The sequence below is a fragment of the Anomaloglossus baeobatrachus genome, chromosome 2 (assembly GCF_048569485.1).
Source record: "Anomaloglossus baeobatrachus isolate aAnoBae1 chromosome 2, aAnoBae1.hap1, whole genome shotgun sequence".
NCBI classification, from domain to species: domain Eukaryota; kingdom Metazoa; phylum Chordata; class Amphibia; order Anura; family Aromobatidae; genus Anomaloglossus; species Anomaloglossus baeobatrachus.
This window is the reverse complement of record NC_134354.1, coordinates 420963724-420989395: the sequence shown is the minus strand read 5'-3', so window position 1 is coordinate 420989395 and position 25672 is coordinate 420963724. Positions and strand designations below refer to the sequence as shown.

Below are 25672 nucleotides of genomic sequence, written 5' to 3'. Positions count from 1 at the left end.
GTGTCTCCAGATATGGAACACTTTTATGTATTTATAATCATATTTTATTTGTGATTCTATGTCTTTTACTGTATTGCTTTTAATGTATTTTATCTCATGTTTTAAGTAAAATGCTGGTTTTATGTATGTTTATGTGATTTTATGTGATATTTTACTGTACCTGTAAATACCTGATTTGGGTTTTATGATGCGTTTCATGTGCACAAGTAACTGTGTTTTGTATCTAAAGTGTGACTTTTTGTTTGTAATGCGTGAGTTTAATAAAGCTTGTTTGAAACGTGATCTGTTCTTACCAGTTTAATATCTGATACGTCCCCTATCTGGGGACCATATATTAAATGGATTTTTAGAACAGGGAGATGTAAAAAGAGCTTGCTCTGTCCACTCCACGCATTGACCTGGTATTGCAGTACCTCCAGGACCGGTGCACCCCTTCTTAACCCAGTTTCCAAAAGCAGAACTCAATTCACCTGATTCATATTAGCCCGATTAGTGAATTGAAAGAAAGCATACAACTTCATATGCACCTCAATTTGGCCCATTCACTTTTCACACTTCCTCCTTTTGTTTTTTATCTTTCACACTTTTTACTTGCTTTATTCATCCAAATAGCAAACTCATCACCACTCAACCTGACCAACTCGACTATGTCCCGTGCTGCAGTATCTTCTTCTCTGTCTTATCTAGATCATTTGCAATTGAATGGAATAGATCCCTTTTGGACAAAGTGGATTCACCTGCTGCTGCAGTGACCACAGGTGTGATAAGATCTAGAATTGGCATCTGGTGCGATCTCTCCGCTTCCACTCCAAATAAAGTTACCTGTTTATTCCTATCATGCATTGGTTTTTGGTGTTTTCTTTGAGCAATGATGATGGCTTCAGTGGTCTGTTGGCTCCCCCTCCTGGAGGAAGAGTTTGCTTGCTCTTGGACATTCTAAAAGAGAGGTCATGATAGACATTTAGCTTCTGAGCACAATTGGGGACAGTCATGGGTGATGAATGATTTGCAACCTGCTGCGAAGCCTGATACCGCAATATAAGGAACGTCAAATACTAAGAAAGGGCGGCCTATGAAAGAATTACTACTTTCAATAAGTACACTTAAACGGCTAATTGGGAATAGAAAAAACTGTAAAAAGCCCTCTGAGAAAGCCCCCCTCTAACCTTTGATAGTAAGCTTTTCTGTAGTCTGCCTGTTGATGTATTTTCCGTTTGAACTGTGCACAACATGAAGAGACGGAACACTGGCGGCTTGTCACAATGCCCCCGCTGACATCACAATAGCGCTGCTGCCTAGAAAACAAGCTGCGCAGCAGAAGTTGTTCTTTGGGTGGGAGGGTGGGCTAGTGGAAGGAGGGGGCAAGCTCTTTTTTTCCCGGGTGGTAGGGGGATGACAGGAGAAGGGATGCGGGTGGTGAGAAGGGTACAGAGGGCAGGGTTTGGGGGCTGGGAAGGAAAGGGAAAAGATTAGGGTTTGGGGATGATGAAAGGGCTTTCTACGGGTAAGGATGGCAAAGGGTGGCAGTGACGGAAAGTCAGGCAACCTGTCCTGTCCGTCTTTTTGTATCGTGAATTGGAAAGACTGCAAGGGGGAGGGGAGTTGCTTGCGCCCTAAAGGAGGAGTTATTCAGATTCATTGCAGTGGGCGGCGGCTGCAAAACGCACCATTCTTCTTGTTTTTGCTCTGCAAAGCAGCCTTTTCAAGGGTTGGCTTGGGTGACAAAATGTCTTCTGTAGGCGTGGGTTTGTCTCCCTCTCGCTCTCTCTCCCTAAGATGTGTCCGGCATAGGCCAGGGTGCCACTCGAGGCCCAAACCAATTCTGGTTATCGCTTCTCGGCCTTTTGGCTAAGATCAAGTGTAGTATCTGTTCTTATCAGTTTAATATCTGATACGTCCCCTATCTGGGGACCATATATTAAATGGATTTTTAGAACAGGGAGATGGAAAAAGAGCTTACTCTGTCCACTCCACGCATTGACCTGGTATTGCAGTACCTCCAGGACCGGTGCACCCTTTCTTAACCCAGTTTCCAAGAGCAGAACTCAATTCACCTTATTCATATTAGCCCGATTTAATGAATTGGAAGAAAGCATACGTCTTCATATGCACCTCAATTTGGCCCATTCACTTTTCACACTTCCTCCTTTTGTTTTTTATCTTTCACACTTTTTACTTTCTTTATTCATCCAAATAGCAAACTCATCACCACTCAACCTGACCAACTCGGCTATGTCCCGTGCTGCAGTATCTTCTTCTCTGTCTTATCTAGATCATTTGCAATTGAATGGAATAGATCCCTTTTGGACAAAGTGGATTCACCTGCTGCTGCAGTGACCACAGGTGTGATAAGATCTAGAATTGGCATCTGGTGCGATCTCTCCGCTTCCACTCCAAATAAAGTTACCTGTTTATTCCTATCATGCATTGGTTTTTGGGGTTTTCTTTGAGTAATGATGATCTCTTTCGTTGTCTGTTGGCTCCCCCTCCTGGAGGAATAGTTTGCTTGCTCTTGGACATTCTAAAAGAGAGGTGATGATAGACATTGAGCTTCTGAGCCCAATTGGGGACAGTCATGGGTGATGAATGTTTGCAACCTGCTGCGAAGCCTCATACCGCAATATAAGGAACGTCAAATACTAAGAAAGGGCGGCCTATAAAAGAATTACTACTTTCAATAAGTACACTTAAACGGCTAATTGGGAATAGAAAAACTGTAAAAAGCCCTCTGAGAAAGCCCCCCTCTAACCTTTGTTAGTAAGCTTTTCTGTAGTCTGCCTGTTGATGTATTTTCCGTTTGAACTGTGCACAACATGAAGAGACGGAACACTGGCGGCTTGTCACAATGCCCCCGCTGACATCACAATAGCGCTGCTGCCTAGAAAACAAGCTGCGCAGCAGAAGTTGTTCTTTGGGTGGGAGGGTGGGCTAGTGTAAGGAGGGGGCAAGCTCTTTTTTTCCCGGGTGGTAGGGGGATGACAGGAGAAGGGATGCGGGTGGTGAGAAGGGTACAGACGGCAGGGTTTGGGGGCTGGGAAGGAAAGGGAAAAGATTAGGGTTTGGGGATGATGAAAGGGCTTTCTACGGGTAAGGATGGCAAAGGGTGGCAGTGACGGAAAGTCAGGCAACCTGTCCTGTCCGTCTTTTTGTATCGTGAATTGGAAAGACTGCAAGGGGGAGGGGAGTTGCTTGCGCCCTAAAGGAGGAGTTATTCAGATTCATTGCAGTGGGGGGCGGCGGCTGCAAAACGCACCATTCTTCTTGTTTTTGCTCTGCAAAGCAGCCTTTTCAAGGGTTGGCTTGGGTGACAAAATGTCTTCTGTAGGCGTGGGTTTGTCTCCCTCTCGCTCTCTCTCCCTAAGATGTGTCCGGCATAGGCCAGGGTGCCACTCGAGGCCCAAACCAATTCTGGTTATCGCTTCTCGGCCTTTTGGCTAAGATCAAGTGTAGTGTTGTTCGAAGAGATGGTTTAAGCTCCAGGCCACCTTATACAATGATACAATGCACACTGGAAGGTTGCGCTTGCTAGTACTCTGGGTGGATAGTATATTCATCTAGAGGAAAACATGGCCCTACCAGGATCGAGGCTATTAGACTGAGTAAGTGTGGGGGCTATGGTACAACGTGCCCCAGGACTGACGACCCTGGAGTGAGTCTGAGCTTGCTGGCTTGGGACCCCGGCAAGCCTTGGGCTCTGTAGCACACCGTACCTTGCCTTTTCATACTTTTTGAGCATATTACCCTATCCCGGCCTTCTGGCTAGGAAGGGAAATTTTTATAATCCCGGTCGGAGGTCTGGTCAGCTTTGGGCTGAGAAACTAACACCTGGTTGGAGGTCTGGGTCAGCTTCGGCTGAGAAACCAACACCCGGTTGGAGGTCTGGGTCAGCTTCGGCTGAGAAACCAACACCCGGTTGGAGGTCCGGTTAGCCTTGGGCTGAGAAACCAACACCGGTTGACGGTCCGGGCAGTTTCGGCTGCCAAACCAACAACTAGTAGCTCTCTACTCCACTTGGGTAAGATGCCTGGGTGGACGCTGGGAGCAACGACAAGGCTCAACCAGGCTTCGGCTTGGGGGAGCACCGAAGATCCCTGACCCTTGCTGTGGCCTTCTGGCTCGGAGGGACGGGGTTGATTTTTGGGGACCCTCTCCTCACGGTGGGGTCCACACGAATCCTAGCCTTTGCACTGTTTTTGGTGTGACTTCGGTCATGCATTTTTTGTGGTGCTTTGGAAAGCTTCATTAAATCAAAAAATCTGTTCTTATCAGTTTAATATCTGATACGTCCCCTATCTGGGGACCATATATTAAATGGATTTTTAGAACAGGGAGATGGAAAAAGAGCTTACTCTGTCCACTCCACGCATTGACCTGGTATTGCAGTACCTCCAGGACCGGTGCACCCTTTCTTAACCCAGTTTCCAAGAGCAGAACTCAATTCACCTGATTCATATTAGCCCGATTTAATGAATTGGAAGAAAGCATACGTCTTCATATGCACCTCAATTTGGCCCATTCACTTTTCACACTTCCTCCTTTTGTTTTTTATCTTTCACACTTTTTACTTTCTTTATTCATCCAAATAGCAAACTCATCACCACTCAACCTGACCAACTCGGCTATGTCCCGTGCTGCAGTATCTTCTTCTCTGTCTTATCTAGATCATTTGCAATTGAATGGAATAGATCCCTTTTGGACAAAGTGGATTCACCTGCTGCTGCAGTGACCACAGGTGTGATAAGATCTAGAATTGGCATCTGGTGCGATCTCTCCGCTTCCACTCCAAATAAAGTTACCTGTTTATTCCTATCATGCATTGGTTTTTGGGGTTTTCTTTGAGTAATGATGATCTCTTTCGTTGTCTGTTGGCTCCCCCTCCTGGAGGAATAGTTTGCTTGCTCTTGGACATTCTAAAAGAGAGGTGATGATAGACATTGAGCTTCTGAGCCCAATTGGGGACAGTCATGGGTGATGAATGTTTGCAACCTGCTGCGAAGCCTCATACCGCAATATAAGGAACGTCAAATACTAAGAAAGGGCGGCCTATAAAAGAATTACTACTTTCAATAAGTACACTTAAACGGCTAATTGGGAATAGAAAAACTGTAAAAAGCCCTCTGAGAAAGCCCCCCTCTAACCTTTGTTAGTAAGCTTTTCTGTAGTCTGCCTGTTGATGTATTTTCCGTTTGAACTGTGCACAACATGAAGAGACGGAACACTGGCGGCTTGTCACAATGCCCCCGCTGACATCACAATAGCGCTGCTGCCTAGAAAACAAGCTGCGCAGCAGAAGTTGTTCTTTGGGTGGGAGGGTGGGCTAGTGTAAGGAGGGGGCAAGCTCTTTTTTTCCCGGGTGGTAGGGGGATGACAGGAGAAGGGATGCGGGTGGTGAGAAGGGTACAGACGGCAGGGTTTGGGGGCTGGGAAGGAAAGGGAAAAGATTAGGGTTTGGGGATGATGAAAGGGCTTTCTACGGGTAAGGATGGCAAAGGGTGGCAGTGACGGAAAGTCAGGCAACCTGTCCTGTCCGTCTTTTTGTATCGTGAATTGGAAAGACTGCAAGGGGGAGGGGAGTTGCTTGCGCCCTAAAGGAGGAGTTATTCAGATTCATTGCAGTGGGGGGCGGCGGCTGCAAAACGCACCATTCTTCTTGTTTTTGCTCTGCAAAGCAGCCTTTTCAAGGGTTGGCTTGGGTGACAAAATGTCTTCTGTAGGCGTGGGTTTGTCTCCCTCTCGCTCTCTCTCCCTAAGATGTGTCCGGCATAGGCCAGGGTGCCACTCGAGGCCCAAACCAATTCTGGTTATCGCTTCTCGGCCTTTTGGCTAAGATCATGTGTAGTGTTGTTCGAAGAGGTGGTTTAAGCTCCAGGCCACCTTAGTACAATGATACAATGCACACTGGAAGGTTGCGCTTGCTAGTACTCTGGGTGGATAGTATATTCATCTAGAGGAAAACATGGCCCTACCAGGATCGAGGCTATTAGACTGAGTAAGGGTGGGGGGCTATGGTACAACGTGCCCCAGGACTGACGACCCTGGAGTGAGTCTGAGCTTGCTGGCTTGGGACCCCGGCAAGCCTTGGGCTCTGTAGCACACCGTACCTTTCCTTTTCATACTTTTTGAGCATATTACCCTATCCCGGCCTTCTGGCTAGGAAGGGAAATTTTTATAATCCCGGTCGGAGGTCTGGTCAGCTTTGGGCTGAGAAACTAACACCCGGTTGGAGGTCCGGGTCAGCTTCGGCTGAGAAACCAACACCCGGTTGGAGGTCTGGGTCAGCTTCGGCTGAGAAACCAACACCCGGTTGGAGGTCCGGTTAGCCTTGGGCTGAGAAACCAACACCGGTTGACGGTCCGGGCAGTTTCGGCTGCGAAACCAACAACTAGTAGCTCTCTACTCCACTTGGGTAAGATGCCTGGGTGGACGCTGGGAGCAACGACAAGGCTCAACCAGGCTTCGGCTTGAGGGAGCACCGAAGATCCCTGACCCTTGCTGTGGCCTTCTGGCTCGGAGGGACGGGGTTGATTTTTGGGGACCCTCTCCTCACGGTGGGGTCCACACGAATCCTAGCCTTTGCACTGTTTTTGGTGTGACTTCGGTCATGCATTTTTTGTGGTGCTTTGGAAAGCTTCATTAAATCAAAAATCTGTTCTTATCAGTTTAATATCTGATACGTCCCCTATCTGGGGACCATATATTAAATGGATTTTTAGAACAGGGAGATGGAAAAAGAGCTTGCTCTGTCCACTCCACGCATTGACCTGGTATTGCAGTACCTCCAGGACCGGTGCACCCCTTCTTAACCCAGTTTCCAAAAGCAGAACTCAATTCACCTGATTCATATTAGCCCGATTTAATGAATTGGAAGAAAGCATACGTCTTCATATGCACCTCAATTTGGCCCATTCACTTTTCACACTTCCTCCTTTTGTTTTTTATCTTTCACACTTTTTACTTTCTTTATTCATCCAAATAGCAAACTCATCACCACTCAACCTGACCAACTCGGCTATGTCCCGTGCTGCAGTATCTTCTTCTCTGTCTTATCTAGATCATTTGCAATTGAATGGAATAGATCCCTTTTGGACAAAGTGGATTCACCTGCTGCTGCAGTGACCACAGGTGTGATAAGATCTAGAATTGGCATCTGGTGCGATCTCTCCGCTTCCACTCCAAATAAAGTTACCTGTTTATTCCTATCATGCATTGGTTTTTGGGGTTTTCTTTGAGTAATGATGATCTCTTTCGTTGTCTGTTGGCTCCCCCTCCTGGAGGAATAGTTTGCTTGCTCTTGGACATTCTAAAAGAGAGGTCATGATAGACATTGAGCTTCTGAGCCCAATTGGGGACAGTCATGGGTGATGAATGTTTGCAACCTGCTGCGAAGCCTCATACCGCAATATAAGGAACGTCAAATACTAAGAAAGGGCGGCCTATAAAAGAATTACTACTTTCAATAAGTACACTTAAACGGCTAATTGGGAATAGAAAAACTGTAAAAAGCCCTCTGAGAAAGCCCCCCTCTAACCTTTGTTAGTAAGCTTTTCTGTAGTCTGCCTGTTGATGTATTTTCCGTTTGAACTGTGCACAACATGAAGAGACGGAACACTGGCGGCTTGTCACAATGCCCCCGCTGACATCACAATAGCGCTGCTGCCTAGAAAACAAGCTGCGCAGCAGAAGTTGTTCTTTGGGTGGGAGGGTGGGCTAGTGTAAGGAGGGGGCAAGCTCTTTTTTTCCCGGGTGGTAGGGGGGATGACAGGAGAAGGGATGCGGGTGGTGAGAAGGGTACAGACGGCAGGGTTTGGGGGCTGGGAAGGAAAGGGAAAAGATTAGGGTTTGGGGATGATGAAAGAGCTTTCTACGGGTAAGGATGGCAAAGGGTGGCAGTGACGGAAAGTCAGGCAACCTGTCCTGTCCGTCTTTTTGTATCGTGAATTGGAAAGACTGCAAGGGGGAGGGGAGTTGCTTGCGCCCTAAAGGAGGAGTTATTCAGATTCATTGCAGTGGGGGGCGGCGGCTGCAAAACGCACCATTCTTCTTGTTTTTGCTCTGCAAAGCAGCCTTTTCAAGGGTTGGCTTGGGTGACAAAATGTCTTCTGTAGGCGTGGGTTTGTCTCCCTCTCGCTCTCTCTCCCTAAGATGTGTCCGGCATAGGCCAGGGTGCCACTCGAGGCCCAAACCAATTCTGGTTATCGCTTCTCGGCCTTTTGGCTAAGATCAAGTGTAGTATCTGTTCTTATCAGTTTAATATCTGATACGTCCCCTATCTGGGGACCATATATTAAATGGATTTTTAGAACAGGGAGATGGAAAAAGAGCTTGCTCTGTCCACTCCACGCATTGACCTGGTATTGCAGTACCTCCAGGACCGGTGCACCCCTTCTTAACCCAGTTTCCAAAAGCAGAACTCAATTCACCTGATTCATATTAGCCCGATTTAATGAATTGGAAGAAAGCATACGTCTTCATATGCACCTCAATTTGGCCCATTCACTTTTCACACTTCCTCCTTTTGTTTTTTATCTTTCACACTTTTTACTTTCTTTATTCATCCAAATAGCAAACTCATCACCACTCAACCTGACCAACTCGGCTATGTCCCGTGCTGCAGTATCTTCTTCTCTGTCTTATCTAGATCATTTGCAATTGAATGGAATAGATCCCTTTTGGACAAAGTGGATTCACCTGCTGCTGCAGTGACCACAGGTGTGATAAGATCTAGAATTGGCATCTGGTGCGATCTCTCCGCTTCCACTCCAAATAAAGTTACCTGTTTATTCCTATCATGCATTGGTTTTTGGGGTTTTCTTTGAGTAATGATGATCTCTTTCGTTGTCTGTTGGCTCCCCCTCCTGGAGGAATAGTTTGCTTGCTCTTGGACATTCTAAAAGAGAGGTCATGATAGACATTGAGCTTCTGAGCCCAATTGGGGACAGTCATGGGTGATGAATGTTTGCAACCTGCTGCGAAGCCTCATACCGCAATATAAGGAACGTCAAATACTAAGAAAGGGCGGCCTATAAAAGAATTACTACTTTCAATAAGTACACTTAAACGGCTAATTGGGAATAGAAAAACTGTAAAAAGCCCTCTGAGAAAGCCCCCCTCTAACCTTTGTTAGTAAGCTTTTCTGTAGTCTGCCTGTTGATGTATTTTCCGTTTGAACTGTGCACAACATGAAGAGACGGAACACTGGCGGCTTGTCACAATGCCCCCGCTGACATCACAATAGCGCTGCTGCCTAGAAAACAAGCTGCGCAGCAGAAGTTGTTCTTTGGGTGGGAGGGTGGGCTAGTGTAAGGAGGGGGCAAGCTCTTTTTTTCCCGGGTGGTAGGGGGATGACAGGAGTAGGGATGCGGGTGGTGAGAAGGGTACAGACGGCAGGGTTTGGGGGCTGGGAAGGAAAGGGAAAAGATTAGGGTTTGGGGATGATGAAAGGGCTTTCTACGGGTAAGGATGGCAAAGGGTGGCAGTGACGGAAAGTCAGGCAACCTGTCCTGTCCGTCTTTTTGTATCGTGAATTGGAAAGACTGCAAGGGGGAGGGGAGTTGCTTGCGCCCTAAAGGAGGAGTTATTCAGATTCATTGCAGTGGGGGGCGGCGGCTGCAAAACGCACCATTCTTCTTGTTTTTGCTCTGCAAAGCAGCCTTTTCAAGGGTTGGCTTGGGTGACAAAATGTCTTCTGTAGGCGTGGGTTTGTCTCCCTCTCGCTCTCTCTCCCTAAGATGTGTCCGGCATAGGCCAGGGTGCCACTCGAGGCCCAAACCAATTCTGGTTATCGCTTCTCGGCCTTTTGGCTAAGATCAAGTGTAGTATCTGTTCTTATCAGTTTAATATCTGATACGTCCCCTATCTGGGGACCATATATTAAATGGATTTTTAGAACAGGGAGATGGAAAAAGAGCTTGCTCTGTCCACTCCACGCATTGACCTGGTATTGCAGTACCTCCAGGACCGGTGCACCCCTTCTTAACCCAGTTTCCAAAAGCAGAACTCAATTCACCTGATTCATATTAGCCCGATTTAATGAATTGGAAGAAAGCATACGTCTTCATATGCACCTCAATTTGGCCCATTCACTTTTCACACTTCCTCCTTTTGTTTTTTATCTTTCACACTTTTTACTTTCTTTATTCATCCAAATAGCAAACTCATCACCACTCAACCTGACCAACTCGGCTATGTCCCGTGCTGCAGTATCTTCTTCTCTGTCTTATCTAGATCATTTGCAATTGAATGGAATAGATCCCTTTTGGACAAAGTGGATTCACCTGCTGCTGCAGTGACCACAGGTGTGATAAGATCTAGAATTGGCATCTGGTGCGATCTCTCCGCTTCCACTCCAAATAAAGTTACCTGTTTATTCCTATCATGCATTGGTTTTTGGGGTTTTCTTTGAGTAATGATGATCTCTTTCGTTGTCTGTTGGCTCCCCCTCCTGGAGGAATAGTTTGCTTGCTCTTGGACATTCTAAAAGAGAGGTCATGATAGACATTGAGCTTCTGAGCCCAATTGGGGACAGTCATGGGTGATGAATGTTTGCAACCTGCTGCGAAGCCTCATACCGCAATATAAGGAACGTCAAATACTAAGAAAGGGCGGCCTATAAAAGAATTACTACTTTCAATAAGTACACTTAAACGGCTAATTGGGAATAGAAAAACTGTAAAAAGCCCTCTGAGAAAGCCCCCCTCTAACCTTTGTTAGTAAGCTTTTCTGTAGTCTGCCTGTTGATGTATTTTCCGTTTGAACTGTGCACAACATGAAGAGACGGAACACTGGCGGCTTGTCACAATGCCCCCGCTGACATCACAATAGCGCTGCTGCCTAGAAAACAAGCTGCGCAGCAGAAGTTGTTCTTTGGGTGGGAGGGTGGGCTAGTGTAAGGAGGGGGCAAGCTCTTTTTTTCCCGGGTGGTAGGGGGATGACAGGAGAAGGGATGCGGGTGGTGAGAAAGGTACAGACGGCAGGGTTTGGGGGCTGGGAAGGAAAGGGAAAAGATTAGGGTTTGGGGATGATGAAAGGGCTTTCTACGGGTAAGGATGGCAAAGGGTGGCAGTGACGGAAAGTCAGGCAACCTGTCCTGTCCGTCTTTTTGTATCGTGAATTGGAAAGACTGCAAGGGGGAGGGGAGTTGCTTGCGCCCTAAAGGAGGAGTTATTCAGATTCATTGCAGTGGGGGGCGGCGGCTGCAAAACGCACCATTCTTCTTGTTTTTGCTCTGCAAAGCAGCCTTTTCAAGGGTTGGCTTGGGTGACAAAATGTCTTCTGTAGGCGTGGGTTTGTCTCCCTCTCGCTCTCTCTCCCTAAGATGTGTCCGGCATAGGCCAGGGTGCCACTCGAGGCCCAAACCAATTCTGGTTATCGCTTCTCGGCCTTTTGGCTAAGATCAAGTGTAGTCCCTTCGTTGGGTTTGCCTTGGTCTTGGTTGGGAGGGGCCCGGGCTTGCACAACCGCCGGCCTCGGGGATTGTTGCGCCTTTTGGTGCTTACGTCCCCTTATGGCTGGTGGTTCCTGGGCTCGGGAGGCAATCACCTGCGGCACTGCGCTTTTGTGTGGTGGCCGATGACCGTTTTCTGAAAATTGCGGATGAAATCTCATCTGTTCTTATCAGTTTAATATCTGATACGTCCCCTATCTGGGGACCATATATTAAATGGATTTTTAGAACAGGGAGATGGAAAAAGAGCTTGCTCTGTCCACTCCACGCATTGACCTGGTATTGCAGTACCTCCAGGACCGGTGCACCCCTTCTTAACCCAGTTTCCAAAAGCAGAACTCAATTCACCTGATTCATATTAGCCCGATTTAATGAATTGGAAGAAAGCATACGTCTTCATATGCACCTCAATTTGGCCTATTCACTTTTCACACTTCCTCCTTTTGTTTTTTATCTTTCACACTTTTTACTTTCTTTATTCATCCAAATAGCAAACTCATCACCACTCAACCTGACCAACTCGGCTATGTCCCGTGCTGCAGTATCTTCTTCTCTGTCTTATCTAGATCATTTGCAATTGAATGGAATAGATCCCTTTTGGACAAAGTAGATTCACCTGCTGCTGCAGTGACCACAGGTGTGATAAGATCTAGAATTGGCATCTGGTGCGATCTCTCCGCTTCCACTCCAAATAAAGTTACCTGTTTATTCCTATCATGCATTGGTTTTTGGGGTTTTCTTTGAGTAATGATGATCTCTTTCGTTGTCTGTTGGCTCCCCCTCCTGGAGGAATAGTTTGCTTGCTCTTGGACATTCTAAAAGAGAGGTCATGATAGACATTGAGCTTCTGAGCCCAATTGGGGACAGTCATGGGTGATGAATGTTTGCAACCTGCTGCGAAGCCTCATACCGCAATATAAGGAACGTCAAATACTAAGAAAGGGCGGCCTATAAAAGAATTACTACTTTCAATAAGTACACTTAAACGGCTAATTGGGAATAGAAAAACTGTAAAAAGCCCTCTGAGAAAGTCCCCCTCTAACCTTTGTTAGTAAGCTTTTCTGTAGTCTGCCTGTTGATGTATTTTCCGTTTGAACTGTGCACAACATGAAGAGACGGAACACTGGCGGCTTGTCACAATGCCCCCGCTGACATCACAATAGCGCTGCTGCCTAGAAAACAAGCTGCGCAGCAGAAGTTGTTCTTTGGGTGGGAGGGTGGGCTAGTGTAAGGAGGGGGCAAGCTCTTTTTTTCCCGGGTGGTAGGGGGATGACAGGAGAAGGGATGCGGGTGGTGAGAAGGGTACAGACGGCAGGGTTTGGGGGCTGGGAAGGAAAGGGAAAAGATTAGGGTTTGGGGATGATGAAAGGGCTTTCTACGGGTAAGGATGGCAAAGGGTGGCAGTGACGGAAAGTCAGGCAACCTGTCCTGTCCGTCTTTTTGTATCGTGAATTGGAAAGACTGCAAGGGGGAGGGGAGTTGCTTGCGCCCTAAAGGAGGAGTTATTCAGATTCATTGCAGTGGGGGCGGCGGCTGCAAAACGCACCATTCTTCTTGTTTTTGCTCTGCAAAGCAGCCTTTTCAAGGGTTGGCTTGGGTGACAAAATGTCTTCTGTAGGCGTGGGTTTGTCTCCCTCTCGCTCTCTCTCCCTAAGATGTGTCCGGCATAGGCCAGGGTGCCACTCGAGGCCCAAACCAATTCTGGTTATCGCTTCTCGGCCTTTTGGCTAAGATCAAGTGTAGTATCTGTTCTTATCAGTTTACTATCTGATACGTTCCCTATCTGGGGACCATATATTAAATGGATTTTTAGAACAGGGAGATGGAAAAAGAGCTTGCTCTGTCCACTCCACGCATTGACCTGGTATTGCAGTACCTCCAGGACCGGTGCACCCCTTCTTAACCCAGTTTCCAAAAGCAGAACTCAATTCACCTGATTCATATTAGCCCGATTTAATGAATTGGAAGAAAGCATACGTCTTCATATGCACCTCAATTTGGCCCATTCACTTTTCACACTTCCTCCTTTTGTTTTTTATCTTTCACACTTTTTACTTTCTTTATTCATCCAAATAGCAAACTCATCACCACTCAACCTGACCAACTCGGCTATGTCCCGTGCTGCAGTATCTTCTTCTCTGTCTTATCTAGATCATTTGCAATTGAATGGAATAGATCCCTTTTGGACAAAGTGGATTCACCTGCTGCTGCAGTGACCACAGGTGTGATAAGATCTAGAATTGGCATCTGGTGCGATCTCTCCGCTTCCACTCCAAATAAAGTTACCTGTTTATTCCTATCATGCATTGGTTTTTGGGGTTTTCTTTGAGTAATGATGATCTCTTTCGTTGTCTGTTGGCTCCCCCTCCTGGAGGAATAGTTTGCTTGCTCTTGGACATTCTAAAAGAGAGGTCATGATAGACATTGAGCTTCTGAGCCCAATTGGGGACAGTCATGGGTGATGAATGTTTGCAACCTGCTGCGAAGCCTCATACCGCAATATAAGGAACGTCAAATACTAAGAAAGGGCGGCCTATAAAAGAATTACTACTTTCAATAAGTACACTTAAACGGCTAATTGGGAATAGAAAAACTGTAAAAAGCCCTCTGAGAAAGCCCCCCTCTAACCTTTGTTAGTAAGCTTTTCTGTAGTCTGCCTGTTGATGTATTTTCCGTTTGAACTGTGCACAACATGAAGAGACGGAACACTGGCGGCTTGTCACAATGCCCCCGCTGACATCACAATAGCGCTGCTGCCTAGAAAACAAGCTGCGCAGCAGAAGTTGTTCTTTGGGTGGGAGGGTGGGCTAGTGTAAGGAGGGGGCAAGCTCTTTTTTTCCCGGGTGGTAGGGGGATGACAGGAGAAGGGATGCGGGTGGTGAGAAGGGTACAGACGGCAGGGTTTGGGGGCTGGGAAGGAAAGGGAAAAGATTAGGGTTTGGGGATGATGAAAGGGCTTTCTACGGGTAAGGATGGCAAAGGGTGGCAGTGACGGAAAGTAAGGCAACCTGTCCTGTCCGTCTTTTTGTATCGTGAATTGGAAAGACTGCAAGGGGGAGGGGAGTTGCTTGCGCCCTAAAGGAGGAGTTATTCAGATTCATTGCAGTGGGGGGCGGCGGCTGCAAAACGCACCATTCTTCTTGTTTTTGCTCTGCAAAGCAGCCTTTTCAAGGGTTGGCTTGGGTGACAAAATGTCTTCTGTAGGCGTGGGTTTGTCTCCCTCTCGCTCTCTCTCCCTAAGATGTGTCCGGCATAGGCCAGGGTGCCACTCGAGGCCCAAACCAATTCTGGTTATCGCTTCTCGGCCTTTTGGCTAAGATCAAGTGTAGTATCTGTTCTTATCAGTTCAATATCTGATACGTCCCCTATCTGGGGACCATATATTAAATGGATTTTTAGAACAGGGAGATGGAAAAAGAGCTTGCTCTGTCCACTCCACGCATTGACCTGGTATTGCAGTACCTCCAGGACCGGTGCACCCCTTCTTAACCCAGTTTCCAAAAGCAGAACTCAATTCACCTGATTCATATTAGCCCGATTTAATGAATTGGAAGAAAGCATACGTCTTCATATGCACCTCAATTTGGCCCATTCACTTTTCACACTTCCTCCTTTTGTTTTTTATCTTTCACACTTTTTACTTTCTTTATTCATCCAAATAGCAAACTCATCACCACTCAACCTGACCAACTCGGCTATGTCCCGTGCTGCAGTATCTTCTTCTCTGTCTTATCTAGATCATTTGCAATTGAATGGAATAGATCCCTTTTGGACAAAGTGGATTCACCTGCTGCTGCAGTGACCACAGGTGTGATAAGATCTAGAATTGGCATCTGGTGCGATCTCTCCGCTTCCACTCCAAATAAAGTTACCTGTTTATTCCTATCATGCATTGGTTTTTGGGGTTTTCTTTGAGTAATGATGATCTCTTTCGTTGTCTGTTGGCTCCCCCTCCTGGAGGAATAGTTTGCTTGCTCTTGGACATTCTAAAAGAGAGGTCATGATAGACATTGAGCTTCTGAGCCCAATTGGGGACAGTCATGGGTGATGAATGTTTGCAACCTGCTGCGAAGCCTCATACCGCAATATAAGGAACGTCAAATACTAAGAAAGGGCGGCCTATAAAAGAATTACTACTTTCAATAAGTACACTTAAACGGCTAATTGGGAATAGAAAAACTGTAAAAAGCCCTCTGAGAAAGCCCCCCTCTAACCTTTGTTAGTAAGCTTTTCTGTAGTCTGCCTGTTGATGTATTTTCCGTTTGAACTGTGCACAACATGAAGAGACGGAACACTGGCGGCTTGTCACAATGCCCCCGCTGACATCACAATAGCGCTGCTGCCTAGAAAACAAGCTGCGCAGCAGAAGTTGTTCTTTGGGTGGGAGGGTGGGCTAGTGTAAGGAGGGGGCAAGCTCTTTTTTTCCCGGGTGGTAGGGGGATGACAGGAGAAGGGATGCGGGTGGTGAGAAGGGTACAGACGGCAGGGTTTGGGGGCTGGGAAGGAAAGGGAAAAGATTAGGGTTTGGGGATGATGAAAGGGCTTTCTACGGGTAAGGATGGCAAAGGGTGGCAGTGACGGAAAGTCAGGCAACCTGTCCTGTCCGTCTTTTTGTATCGTGAATTGGAAAGACTGCAAGGGGGAGGGGAGTTGCTTGCGCCCTAAAGGAGGAGTTATTCAGATTCATTGCAGTGGGGGGCGGCGGCTGCAAAACGCACCATTCTTCTTGTTTTTGCTCTGCAAAGCAGCCTTTTCAAGGGTTGGCTTGGGTGACAAAATGTCTTCTGTAGGCGTGGGTTTGTCTCCCTCTCGCTCTCTCTCCCTAAGATGTGTCCGGCATAGGCCAGGGTGCCACTCGAGGCCCAAACCAATTCTGGTTATCGCTTCTCGGCCTTTTGGCTAAGATCAAGTGTAGTTTGGGAGGGTACTACCTTGGTTGGTGCTGAAAGGTGCCAGGGTATTGCACAACTGCTTGCCTTTGGGGGAGTGTGCATCGTAGGATGTCATAGCCCTCTTGTGACGGACAGTTACCTGGGCAACGAGAGGCGGTCACTTTATTATTTTCAAACTCATCCTTCAAAAAAAAAAAATCTGTTCTTATCAGTTTAATATCTGATACGTCCCCTATCTGGGGACCATATATTAAATGGATTTTTAGAACAGGGAGATGGAAAAAGAGCTTGCTCTGTCCACTCCACGCATTGACCTGGTATTGCAGTACCTCCAGGACCGGTGCACCCCTTCTTAACCCAGTTTCCAAAAGCAGAACTCAATTCACCTGATTCATATTAGCCCGATTTAATGAATTGGAAGAAAGCATACGTCTTCATATGCACCTCAATTTGGCCCATTCACTTTTCACACTTCCTCCTTTTGTTTTTTATCTTTCACACTTTTTACTTTCTTTATTCATCCAAATAGCAAACTCATCACCACTCAACCTGACCAACTCGGCTATGTCCCGTGCTGCAGTATCTTCTTCTCTGTCTTATCTAGATCATTTGCAATTGAATGGAATAGATCCCTTTTGGACAAAGTGGATTCACCTGCTGCTGCAGTGACCACAGGTGTGATAAGATCTAGAATTGGCATCTGGTGCGATCTCTCCGCTTCCACTCCAAATAAAGTTACCTGTTTATTCCTATCATGCATTGGTTTTTGGGGTTTTCTTTGAGTAATGATGATCTCTTTCGTTGTCTGTTGGCTCCCCCTCCTGGAGGAATAGTTTGCTTGCTCTTGGACATTCTAAAAGAGAGGTCATGATAGACATTGAGCTTCTGAGCCCAATTGGGGACAGTCATGGGTGATGAATGTTTGCAACCTGCTGCGAAGCCTCATACCGCAATATAAGGAACGTCAAATACTAAGAAAGGGCGGCCTATAAAAGAATTACTACTTTCAATAAGTACACTTAAACGGCTAATTGGGAATAGAAAAACTGTAAAAATCCCTCTGAGAAAGCCCCCCTCTGACCTTTGTTAGTAAGCTTTTCTGTAGTCTGCCTGTTGATGTATTTTCCGTTTGAACTGTGCACAACATGAAGAGACGGAACACTGGCGGCTTGTCACAATGCCCCCGCTGACATCACAATAGCGCTGCTGCCTAGAAAACAAGCTGCGCAGCAGAAGTTGTTCTTTGGGTGGGAGGGTGGGCTAGTGTAAGGAGGGGGCAAGCTCTTTTTTTCCCGGGTGGTAGGGGGATGACAGGAGAAGGGATGCGGGTGGTGAGAAGGGTACAGACGGCAGGGTTTGGGGGCTGGGAAGGAAAGGGAAAAGATTAGGGTTTGGGGATGATGAAAGGGCTTTCTACGGGTAAGGATGGCAAAGGGTGGCAGTGACGGAAAGTCAGGCAACCTGTCCTGTCCGTCTTTTTGTATCGTGAATTGGAAAGACTGCAAGGGGGAGGGGAGTTGCTTGCGCCCTAAAGGAGGAGTTATTCAGATTCATTGCAGTGGGGGGCGGCGGCTGCAAAACGCACCATTCTTCTTGTTTTTGCTCTGCAAAGCAGCCTTTTCAAGGGTTGGCTTGGGTGACAAAATGTCTTCTGTAGGCGTGGGTTTGTCTCCCTCTCGCTCTCTCTCCCTAAGATGTGTCCGGCATAGGCCAGGGTGCCACTCGAGGCCCAAACCAATTCTGGTTATCGCTTCTCGGCCTTTTGGCTAAGATCAAGTGTAGTCCCTTCATTGGGTTTTCCTTGGTCTTGGCTGGGAGGGGCCCAGGCTTGCGCAACCGCCGGCCTCGGGGATTGTTGCGCCTTCTGGTGCTTACGTCCCCTTGTGCTGGTTGGTTCCCGGGCTCGGGAGGCGATCACTCGCGGCACTGTCGCTTTTGTGCGGTGACCGGCGTGCCTTCGGGCAATTATGTAAATATTGGGTGACTTGTCATCCAAACTCGATGGACCGATTTTGGTATGATCGGATTGTCCCTGTCGGGATAGCCAACTTAAAAAAAAAAATCTGTTCTTATCAGTTTAATATCTGATACGTCCCCTATCTGGGGACCATATATTAAATGGATTTTTAGAACAGGGAGATGGAAAAAGAGCTTGCTCTGTCCACTCCACGCATTGACCTGGTATTGCAGTACCTCCAGGACCGGTGCACCCCTTCTTAACCCAGTTTCCAAAAGCAGAACTCAATTCACCTGATTCATATTAGCCCGATTTAATGAATTGGAAGAAAGCATACGTCTTCATATGCACCTCAATTTGGCCCATTCACTTTTCACACTTCCTCCTTTTGTTTTTTATCTTTCACACTTTTTACTTTCTTTATTCATCCAAATAGCAAACTCATCACCACTCAACCTGACCAACTCGGCTATGTCCCGTGCTGCAGTATCTTCTTCTCTGTCTTATCTAGATCATTTGCAATTGAATGGAATAGATCCCTTTTGGACAAAGTGGATTCACCTGCTGCTGCAGTGACCACAGGTGTGATAAGATCTAGAATTGGCATCTGGTGCGATCTCTCCGCTTCCACTCCAAATAAAGTTACCTGTTTATTCCTATCATGCATTGGTTTTTGGGGTTTTCTTTGAGTAATGATGATCTCTTTCGTTGTCTGTTGGCTCCCCCTCCTGGAGGAATAGTTTGCTTGCTCTTGGACATTCTAAAAGAGAGGTCATGATAGACATTGAGCTTCTGAGCCCAATTGGGGACAGTCATGGGTGATGAATGTTTGCAACCTGCTGCGAAGCCTCATACCGCAATATAAGGAACGTCAAATACTAAGAAAGGGCGGCCTATAAAAGAATTACTACTTTCAATAAGTACACTTAAACGGCTAATTGGGAATAGAAAAACTGTAAAAAGCCCTCTGAGAAAGCCCCCCTCTAACCTTTGTTAGTAAGCTTTTCTGTAGTCTGCCTGTTGATGTATTTTCCGTTTGAACTGTGCACAACATGAAGAGACGGAACACTGGCGGCTTGTCACAATGCCCCCGCTGACATCACAATAGCGCTGCTGCCTAGAAAACAAGCTGCGCAGCAGAAGTTGTTCTTTGGGTGGGAGGGTGGGCTAGTGTAAGGAGGGGGCAAGCTCTTTTTTTCCCGGGTGGTAGGGGGATGACAGGAGAAGGGATGCGGGTGGTGAGAAGGGTACAGACGGCAGGGTTTGGGGGCTGGGAAGGAAAGGGAAAAGATTAGGGTTTGGGGATGATGAAAGGGCTTTCTACGGGTAAGGATGGCAAAGGGTGGCAGTGACGGAAAGTCAGGCAACCTGTCCTGTCCGTCTTTTTGTATCGTGAATTGGAAAGACTGCAAGGGGGAGGGGAGTTGCTTGTGCCCTAAAGGAGGAGTTATTCAGATTCATTGCAGTGGGGGGCGGCGGCTGCAAAACGCACCATTCTTCTTGTTTTTGCTCTGCAAAGCAGCCTTTTCAAGGGTTGGCTTGGGTGACAAAATGTCTTCTGTAGGCGTGGGTTTGTCTCCCTCTCGCTCTCTCTCCCTAAGATGTGTCCGGCATAGGCCAGGGTGCCACTCGAGGCCCAAACCAATTCTGGTTATCGCTTCTCGGCCTTTTGGCTAAGATCAAGTGTAGTCCCTTCATTGGGTTTGCCTTGGTCTTGGCTGGGAGGGGCCCGGGCTTGCACAACCGCCGGCCTTGGGGATTGTTGCGCCTTTTGGTGCTTACGTCCCCTTTTGGCTGGTGGTTCCTGGGCTCGGGAGGCGATCACCTGCGGCACTGCGCTTTTGTGTGGTGGCCGATGACCGTTTTCTGAAATTTGCGGATGGAATCTCATCTGTTCTTATCAGTTTAATATCTGATACGTCCCCTATCTGGGGACCATATATTAAATGGATTTTTAGAACAGGGAGATGGAAAAAGAGCTTGCTCTGTCCACTCCACGCATTGACCTGGTATTGCAGTACCTCCAGGACCGGTGCACCCCTTCTTAACCCAGTTTCCAAAAGCAGAACTCAATTCACCTGATTCATATTAGCCCGATTTAATGAATTGGAAGAAAGCATACGTCTTCATATGCACCTCAATTTGGCCCATTCACTTTTCACACTTCCTCCTTTTGTTTTTTATCTTTCACACTTTTTACTTTCTTTATTCATCCAAATAGCAAACTCATCACCACTCAACCTGACCAACTCGGCTATGTCCCGTGCTGCAGTATCTTCTTCTCTGTCTTATCTAGATCATTTGCAATTGAATGGAATAGATCCCTTTTGGACAAAGTGGATTCACCTGCTGCTGCAGTGACCACAGGTGTGATAAGATCTAGAATTGGCATCTGGTGCGATCTCTCCGCTTCCACTCCAAATAAAGTTACCTGTTTATTCCTATCATGCATTGGTTTTTGGGGTTTTCTTTGAGTAATGATGATCTCTTTCGTTGTCTGTTGGCTCCCCCTCCTGGAGGAATAGTTTGCTTGCTCTTGGACATTCTAAAAGAGAGGTCATGATAGACATTGAGCTTCTGAGCCCAATTGGGGACAGTCATGGGTGATGAATGTTTGCAACCTGCTGCGAAGCCTCATACCGCAATATAAGGAACGTCAAATACTAAGAAAGGGCGGCCTATAAAAGAATTACTACTTTCAATAAGTACACTTAAACGGCTAATTGGGAATAGAAAAACTGTAAAAAGCCCTCTGAGAAAGCCCCCCTCTAACCTTTGTTAGTAAGCTTTTCTGTAGTCTGCCTGTTGATGTATTTTCCGTTTGAACTGTGCACAACATGAAGAGACGGAACACTGGCGGCTTGTCACAATGCCCCCGCTGACATCACAATAGCGCTGCTGCCTAGAAAACAAGCTGCGCAGCAGAAGTTGTTCTTTGGGTGGGAGGGTGGGCTAGTGTAAGGAGGGGGCAAGCTCTTTTTTTCCCGGGTGGTAGGGGGATGACAGGAGAAGGGATGCGGGTGGTGAGAAGGGTACAGACGGCAGGGTTTGGGGGCTGGGAAGGAAAGGGAAAAGATTAGGGTTTGGGGATGATGAAAGGGCTTTCTACGGGTAAGGATGGCAAAGGGTGGCAGTGACGGAAAGTCAGGCAACCTGTCCTGTCCGTCTTTTTGTATCGTGAATTGGAAAGACTGCAAGGGGGAGGGGAGTTGCTTGCGCCCTAAAGGAGGAGTTATTCAGATTCATTGCAGTGGGGGGCGGCGGCTGCAAAACGCACCATTCTTCTTGTTTTTGCTCTGCAAAGCAGCCTTTTCAAGGGTTGGCTTGGGTGACAAAATGTCTTCTGTAGGCGTGGGTTTGTCTCCCTCTCGCTCTCTCTCCCTAAGATGTGTCCGGCATAGGCCAGGGTGCCACTCGAGGCCCAAACCAATTCTGGTTATCGCTTCTCGGCCTTTTGGCTAAGATCAAGTGTAGTCCCTTCATTGGGTTTGCCTTGGTCTTGGCTGGGAGGGGCCCGGGCTTGCACAACCGCCGGCCTCGGGGATTGTTGCGCCTTTTGGTGCTTACGTCCCCTTGTGGCTGGTGGTTCCTGGGCTCGGGAGGCGATCACCCAGGCACTGCGCTTTTGTGTGGTGGCCTGCTGGCCTTCGGGGCTACCTTGATTCTGACAATTGCGGATGAAATCTCATCTGTTCTTATCAGTTTAATATCTGATACGTCCCCTATCTGGGGACCATATATTAAATGGATTTTTAGAACAGGGAGATGGAAAAAGAGCTTGCTCTGTCCACTCCACGCATTGACCTGGTATTGCAGTACCTCCAGGACCGGTGCACCCCTTCTTAACCCAGTTTCCAAAAGCAGAACTCAATTCACCTGATTCATATTAGCCCGATTTAATGAATTGGAAGAAAGCATACGTCTTCATATGCACCTCAATTTGGCCCATTCACTTTTCACACTTCCTCCTTTTGTTTTTTATCTTTCACACTTTTTACTTTCTTTATTCATCCAAATAGCAAACTCATCACCACTCAACCTGACCAACTCGGCTATGTCCCGTGCTGCAGTATCTTCTTCTCTGTCTTATCTAGATCATTTGCAATTGAATGGAATAGATCCCTTTTGGACAAAGTGGATTCACCTGCTGCTGCAGTGACCACAGGTGTGATAAGATCTAGAATTGGCATCTGGTGCGATCTCTCCGCTTCCACTCCAAATAAAGTTACCTGTTTATTCCTATCATGCATTGGTTTTTGGGGTTTTCTTTGAGTAATGATGATCTCTTTCGTTGTCTGTTGGCTCCCCCTCCTGGAGGAATAGTTTGCTTGCTCTTGGACATTCTAAAAGAGAGGTCATGATAGACATTGAGCTTCTGAGCCCAATTGGGGACAGTCATGGGTGATGAATGTTTGCAACCTGCTGCGAAGCCTCATACCGCAATATAAGGAACGTCAAATACTAAGAAAGGGCGGCCTATAAAAGAATTACTACTTTCAATAAGTACACTTAAACGGCTAATTGGGAATAGAAAAACTGTAAAAAGCCCTCTGAGAAAGCCCCCCTCTAACCTTTGTTAGTAAGCTTTTCTGTAGTCTGCCTGTTGATGTATTTTCCGTTTGAACTGTGCACAACATGAAGAGACGGAACACTGGCGGCTTGTCACAATGCCCCCGCTGACATCACAATAGCGCTGCTGCCTAGAAAACAAGCTGCGCAGCAGAAGTTGTTCTTTGGGTGGGAGGGTGGGCTAGTGTAAGGAGGGGGCAAGCTCTTTTTTTCCCGGGTGGTAGGGGGATGACAGGAGAAGGGATGCGGGTGGTGAGAAGGGTACAGACGGCAGGGTTTGGGGGCTGGGAAGGAAAGGGAAAAGATTAGGGTTTGGGGATGATGAAAGGGCTTTCTACGGGTAAGGATGGCAAAGGGTGGCAGTGACGGAAAGTCAGGCAACCTGTCCTGTCCGTCTTTTTGTATCGTGAATTGGAAAGACTGCAAGGGGGAGGGGAGTTGCTTGCGCCCTAAAGGAGGAGTTATTCAGATTCATTGCAGTGGGGGGCGGCGGCTGCAAAACGCACCATTCTTCTTGTTTTTGCTCTGCAAAGCAGCCTTTTCAAGGGTTGGCTTGGGTGACAAAATGTCTTCTGTAGGCGTGGGTTTGTCTCCCTCTCGCTCTCTCTCCCTAAGATGTGTCCGGCATAGGCCAGGGTGCCACTCGAGGCCCAAACCAATTCTGGTTATCGCTTCTTGGCCTTTTGGCTAAGATCAAGTGTAGTCCCTTCATTGGGTTTGCCTTGGTCTTGGCTGGGAGGGGCCCGGGCTTGCACAACCGCCGGCCTTGGGGATTGTTGCGCCTTTTGGTGCTTACGTCCCCTTTTGGCTGGTGGTTCCTGGGCTCGGGAGGCGATCACCTGCGGCACTGCGCTTTTGTGTGGTGGCCGATGACCGTTTCTGAAATTTGCGGATGAAATCTCATCTGTTCTTATCAGAACAAACTGAGCTAGCTACACTTGACGAGATACGATCAGGGAGACAAGCTCCGAAGCCCAGCCGAGACCGAAAGAGGGAGATCGGACGGAAGAAGAGCTTGGCAGAAAGAAGCAAGAAGACGAAGGCTCGGAGAAGACTTGGGGAGACCAGAGGAACTTCGAGGAGGAACACAGCGGGAGAAGACACCCGGAGAAGAATCCAAGATCCAGCTCCGGGAACTCAAGCAGGAACCAGCCATGGCAAGCAAGCCAGAGAAGGCAGCCAAGAAGGCTCAGGACCCAGGGACCTCCAGGAAGGCTCATCCAGAGGCTTCTTCGGCCCAAGAGGCCCCTACCTCCGACGCCGGCCAGCCGGAGGGAGCCCGAACGCCGCCTGAAAAGGCTCCAACCCTGGAGCCTTGGATGCGGCAGACGGTCGCCCTGAAGCTAAAGGCGGTGGATGGTAGGTTGCCGGACATGTCCAGCGACGTGTTCTGCAAGAAGATGATTCTGGATCAGGGCTTCTCCAGGGCGGAAACCCTGAGTGTCCAGACCTTCATGACTGGCATCTTTCTGGTAACCTTTGCCACGGTGAATGCCTGCAGGAGATACTGGGAGGCGATGAACGCAGCGATGCCGGACTCCCCTTTTCATTTTTTTTTAGGATCCTGTCCTATACAGAGGGATGAGAAGAGGATCACGGTCTCCATGCGGAACCCGCACACCCCAGGAAGAGACATATCCACGTTCCTGGGACGCTTCTGCACAGTGGTGAGGGAACCATCCCACATCCTTAACGGCAGCGGATTCTGGACGGGTAAGTGGTCAGTAACCGTTCGACTCCACAGGGAACTAGCATCCGAGGACGGCCTTCAGCACCTGCCCCCGACATTCTCTCTGGGAAACTCCTTTGGTCTCATCTACTACCCGGACATGCCACACAACTGCAGGAAATGTGGTGGGAAAGGGCATTCGATGAAGACCTGCCAGGAGGACGCCTGCAGGGTTTGCCGGGTGACGGGACACAGCTCCAAGGATTGTCCGAAGAAGATGACCTGCAACTTATGTGGACTGGCGGCCCACCTTTACAAGGACTGCCCACAACGAGAGAAATCCTGGGCAAGGGTGGCTGCGGCGACCCAGGCTCGAGTAGTCGCAGCCTCGTCGACTAAGGCAGCTACGACCAAAGCCACAGAGGCCAAGGCGGCCAAGAACCCGGTGACCGCGGCTCCAGCCAAAGCCCCAGCGGCCACGGAGTCCAGGAAGAAGGGTAATAAAACTGCTGCCCCCTCCCTGGTCCCCCCCCCTGTCACCCCTGTCCAAACCCCTTTACCCCCGGCCAACCCCACTGAGGATTCCACCACCTCCACCTCTTTTCCCTACTCCTCAGTCGGTGCCCTTACCCCCCCTCCAAAGCCCACTCTCCCTCCCCAGACCATGAGAGCAGAGGGCCTCAGCACTCCTGCACCTTTCACCGAGAAGGATTTTCCAGCTCTTGTCTCCTCAGGTACAAGCCAAAGGAAGAGGCAGTTGGAAGATAGTCCTGTCGCAGAACATTCCAAGTTGTTCATTGTGGATCTCAATCCAACCCAGGAAGAGGAGGACGACCTCCTCCCGGAACCAGATGTGTTGGAGCAGATGGTGGAGTCCCTGGTGTCCGAAGAAGAAATGGAGGAGTCGGAAGCCACTGAGGCAACATCTCTACTCGACCGGCTAGAAGAAGAAGGTCTGCTGGTGATACCATCACCGACAGACACCAAAGAAGAAGAACCGCCCGACCGGAGTGGTAACTAAGGCACATCGCCTGCACTAACTCTCTCTTCCCTCCAATGACTGCTAACATTGACATCTTTTCCATTAATGTTAGGAGCATCAGAGACAAGTTCAGACGTCGGACGATTTTTGCTTTCCTTAA

General features: G+C 47.9%; 1 protein-coding gene, 12 non-coding genes and 1 pseudogene across 13 annotated transcripts; all 14 read left to right on the top strand.

Annotated features, from left to right (window-relative positions):
* Nucleotides 1-187: 187 nt before the first annotated feature.
* LOC142289812 (uncharacterized) lies at nt 188-25672 on the top strand. Its single transcript, XM_075333741.1, has 3 exons — nt 188-206; nt 24104-25398; nt 25625-25672. Exons 1-3 carry the CDS (start codon nt 188-190, stop codon nt 25670-25672), a joined length of 1362 nt encoding a protein of 453 aa, XP_075189856.1.
* On the top strand, nt 263-435 carry LOC142292656 (U2 spliceosomal RNA; annotated as a pseudogene).
* Nucleotides 1829-2019, top strand: LOC142293106 (U2 spliceosomal RNA). Its single transcript, XR_012751115.1, has one exon. It is a non-coding gene; the product is annotated as a U2 spliceosomal RNA (small nuclear RNA).
* On the top strand, nt 4215-4408 carry LOC142292440 (U2 spliceosomal RNA). The gene has a single exon (XR_012750603.1). It is a non-coding gene; the product is annotated as a U2 spliceosomal RNA (small nuclear RNA).
* Nucleotides 6606-6798, top strand: LOC142293160 (U2 spliceosomal RNA). Its single transcript, XR_012751153.1, has one exon. It is a non-coding gene; the product is annotated as a U2 spliceosomal RNA (small nuclear RNA).
* Nucleotides 8195-8385, top strand: LOC142293068 (U2 spliceosomal RNA). The gene has a single exon (XR_012751079.1). It is a non-coding gene; the product is annotated as a U2 spliceosomal RNA (small nuclear RNA).
* On the top strand, nt 9781-9971 carry LOC142293067 (U2 spliceosomal RNA). The gene has a single exon (XR_012751078.1). It is a non-coding gene; the product is annotated as a U2 spliceosomal RNA (small nuclear RNA).
* LOC142293313 (U2 spliceosomal RNA) lies at nt 11572-11756 on the top strand. The gene has a single exon (XR_012751280.1). It is a non-coding gene; the product is annotated as a U2 spliceosomal RNA (small nuclear RNA).
* LOC142293107 (U2 spliceosomal RNA) lies at nt 13151-13341 on the top strand. Its single transcript, XR_012751116.1, has one exon. It is a non-coding gene; the product is annotated as a U2 spliceosomal RNA (small nuclear RNA).
* LOC142293099 (U2 spliceosomal RNA) lies at nt 14737-14927 on the top strand. Its single transcript, XR_012751108.1, has one exon. It is a non-coding gene; the product is annotated as a U2 spliceosomal RNA (small nuclear RNA).
* LOC142292550 (U2 spliceosomal RNA) lies at nt 16500-16686 on the top strand. Its single transcript, XR_012750696.1, has one exon. It is a non-coding gene; the product is annotated as a U2 spliceosomal RNA (small nuclear RNA).
* LOC142292599 (U2 spliceosomal RNA) lies at nt 18364-18550 on the top strand. Its single transcript, XR_012750735.1, has one exon. It is a non-coding gene; the product is annotated as a U2 spliceosomal RNA (small nuclear RNA).
* LOC142292454 (U2 spliceosomal RNA) lies at nt 20151-20335 on the top strand. The gene has a single exon (XR_012750616.1). It is a non-coding gene; the product is annotated as a U2 spliceosomal RNA (small nuclear RNA).
* On the top strand, nt 21950-22133 carry LOC142292441 (U2 spliceosomal RNA). The gene has a single exon (XR_012750604.1). It is a non-coding gene; the product is annotated as a U2 spliceosomal RNA (small nuclear RNA).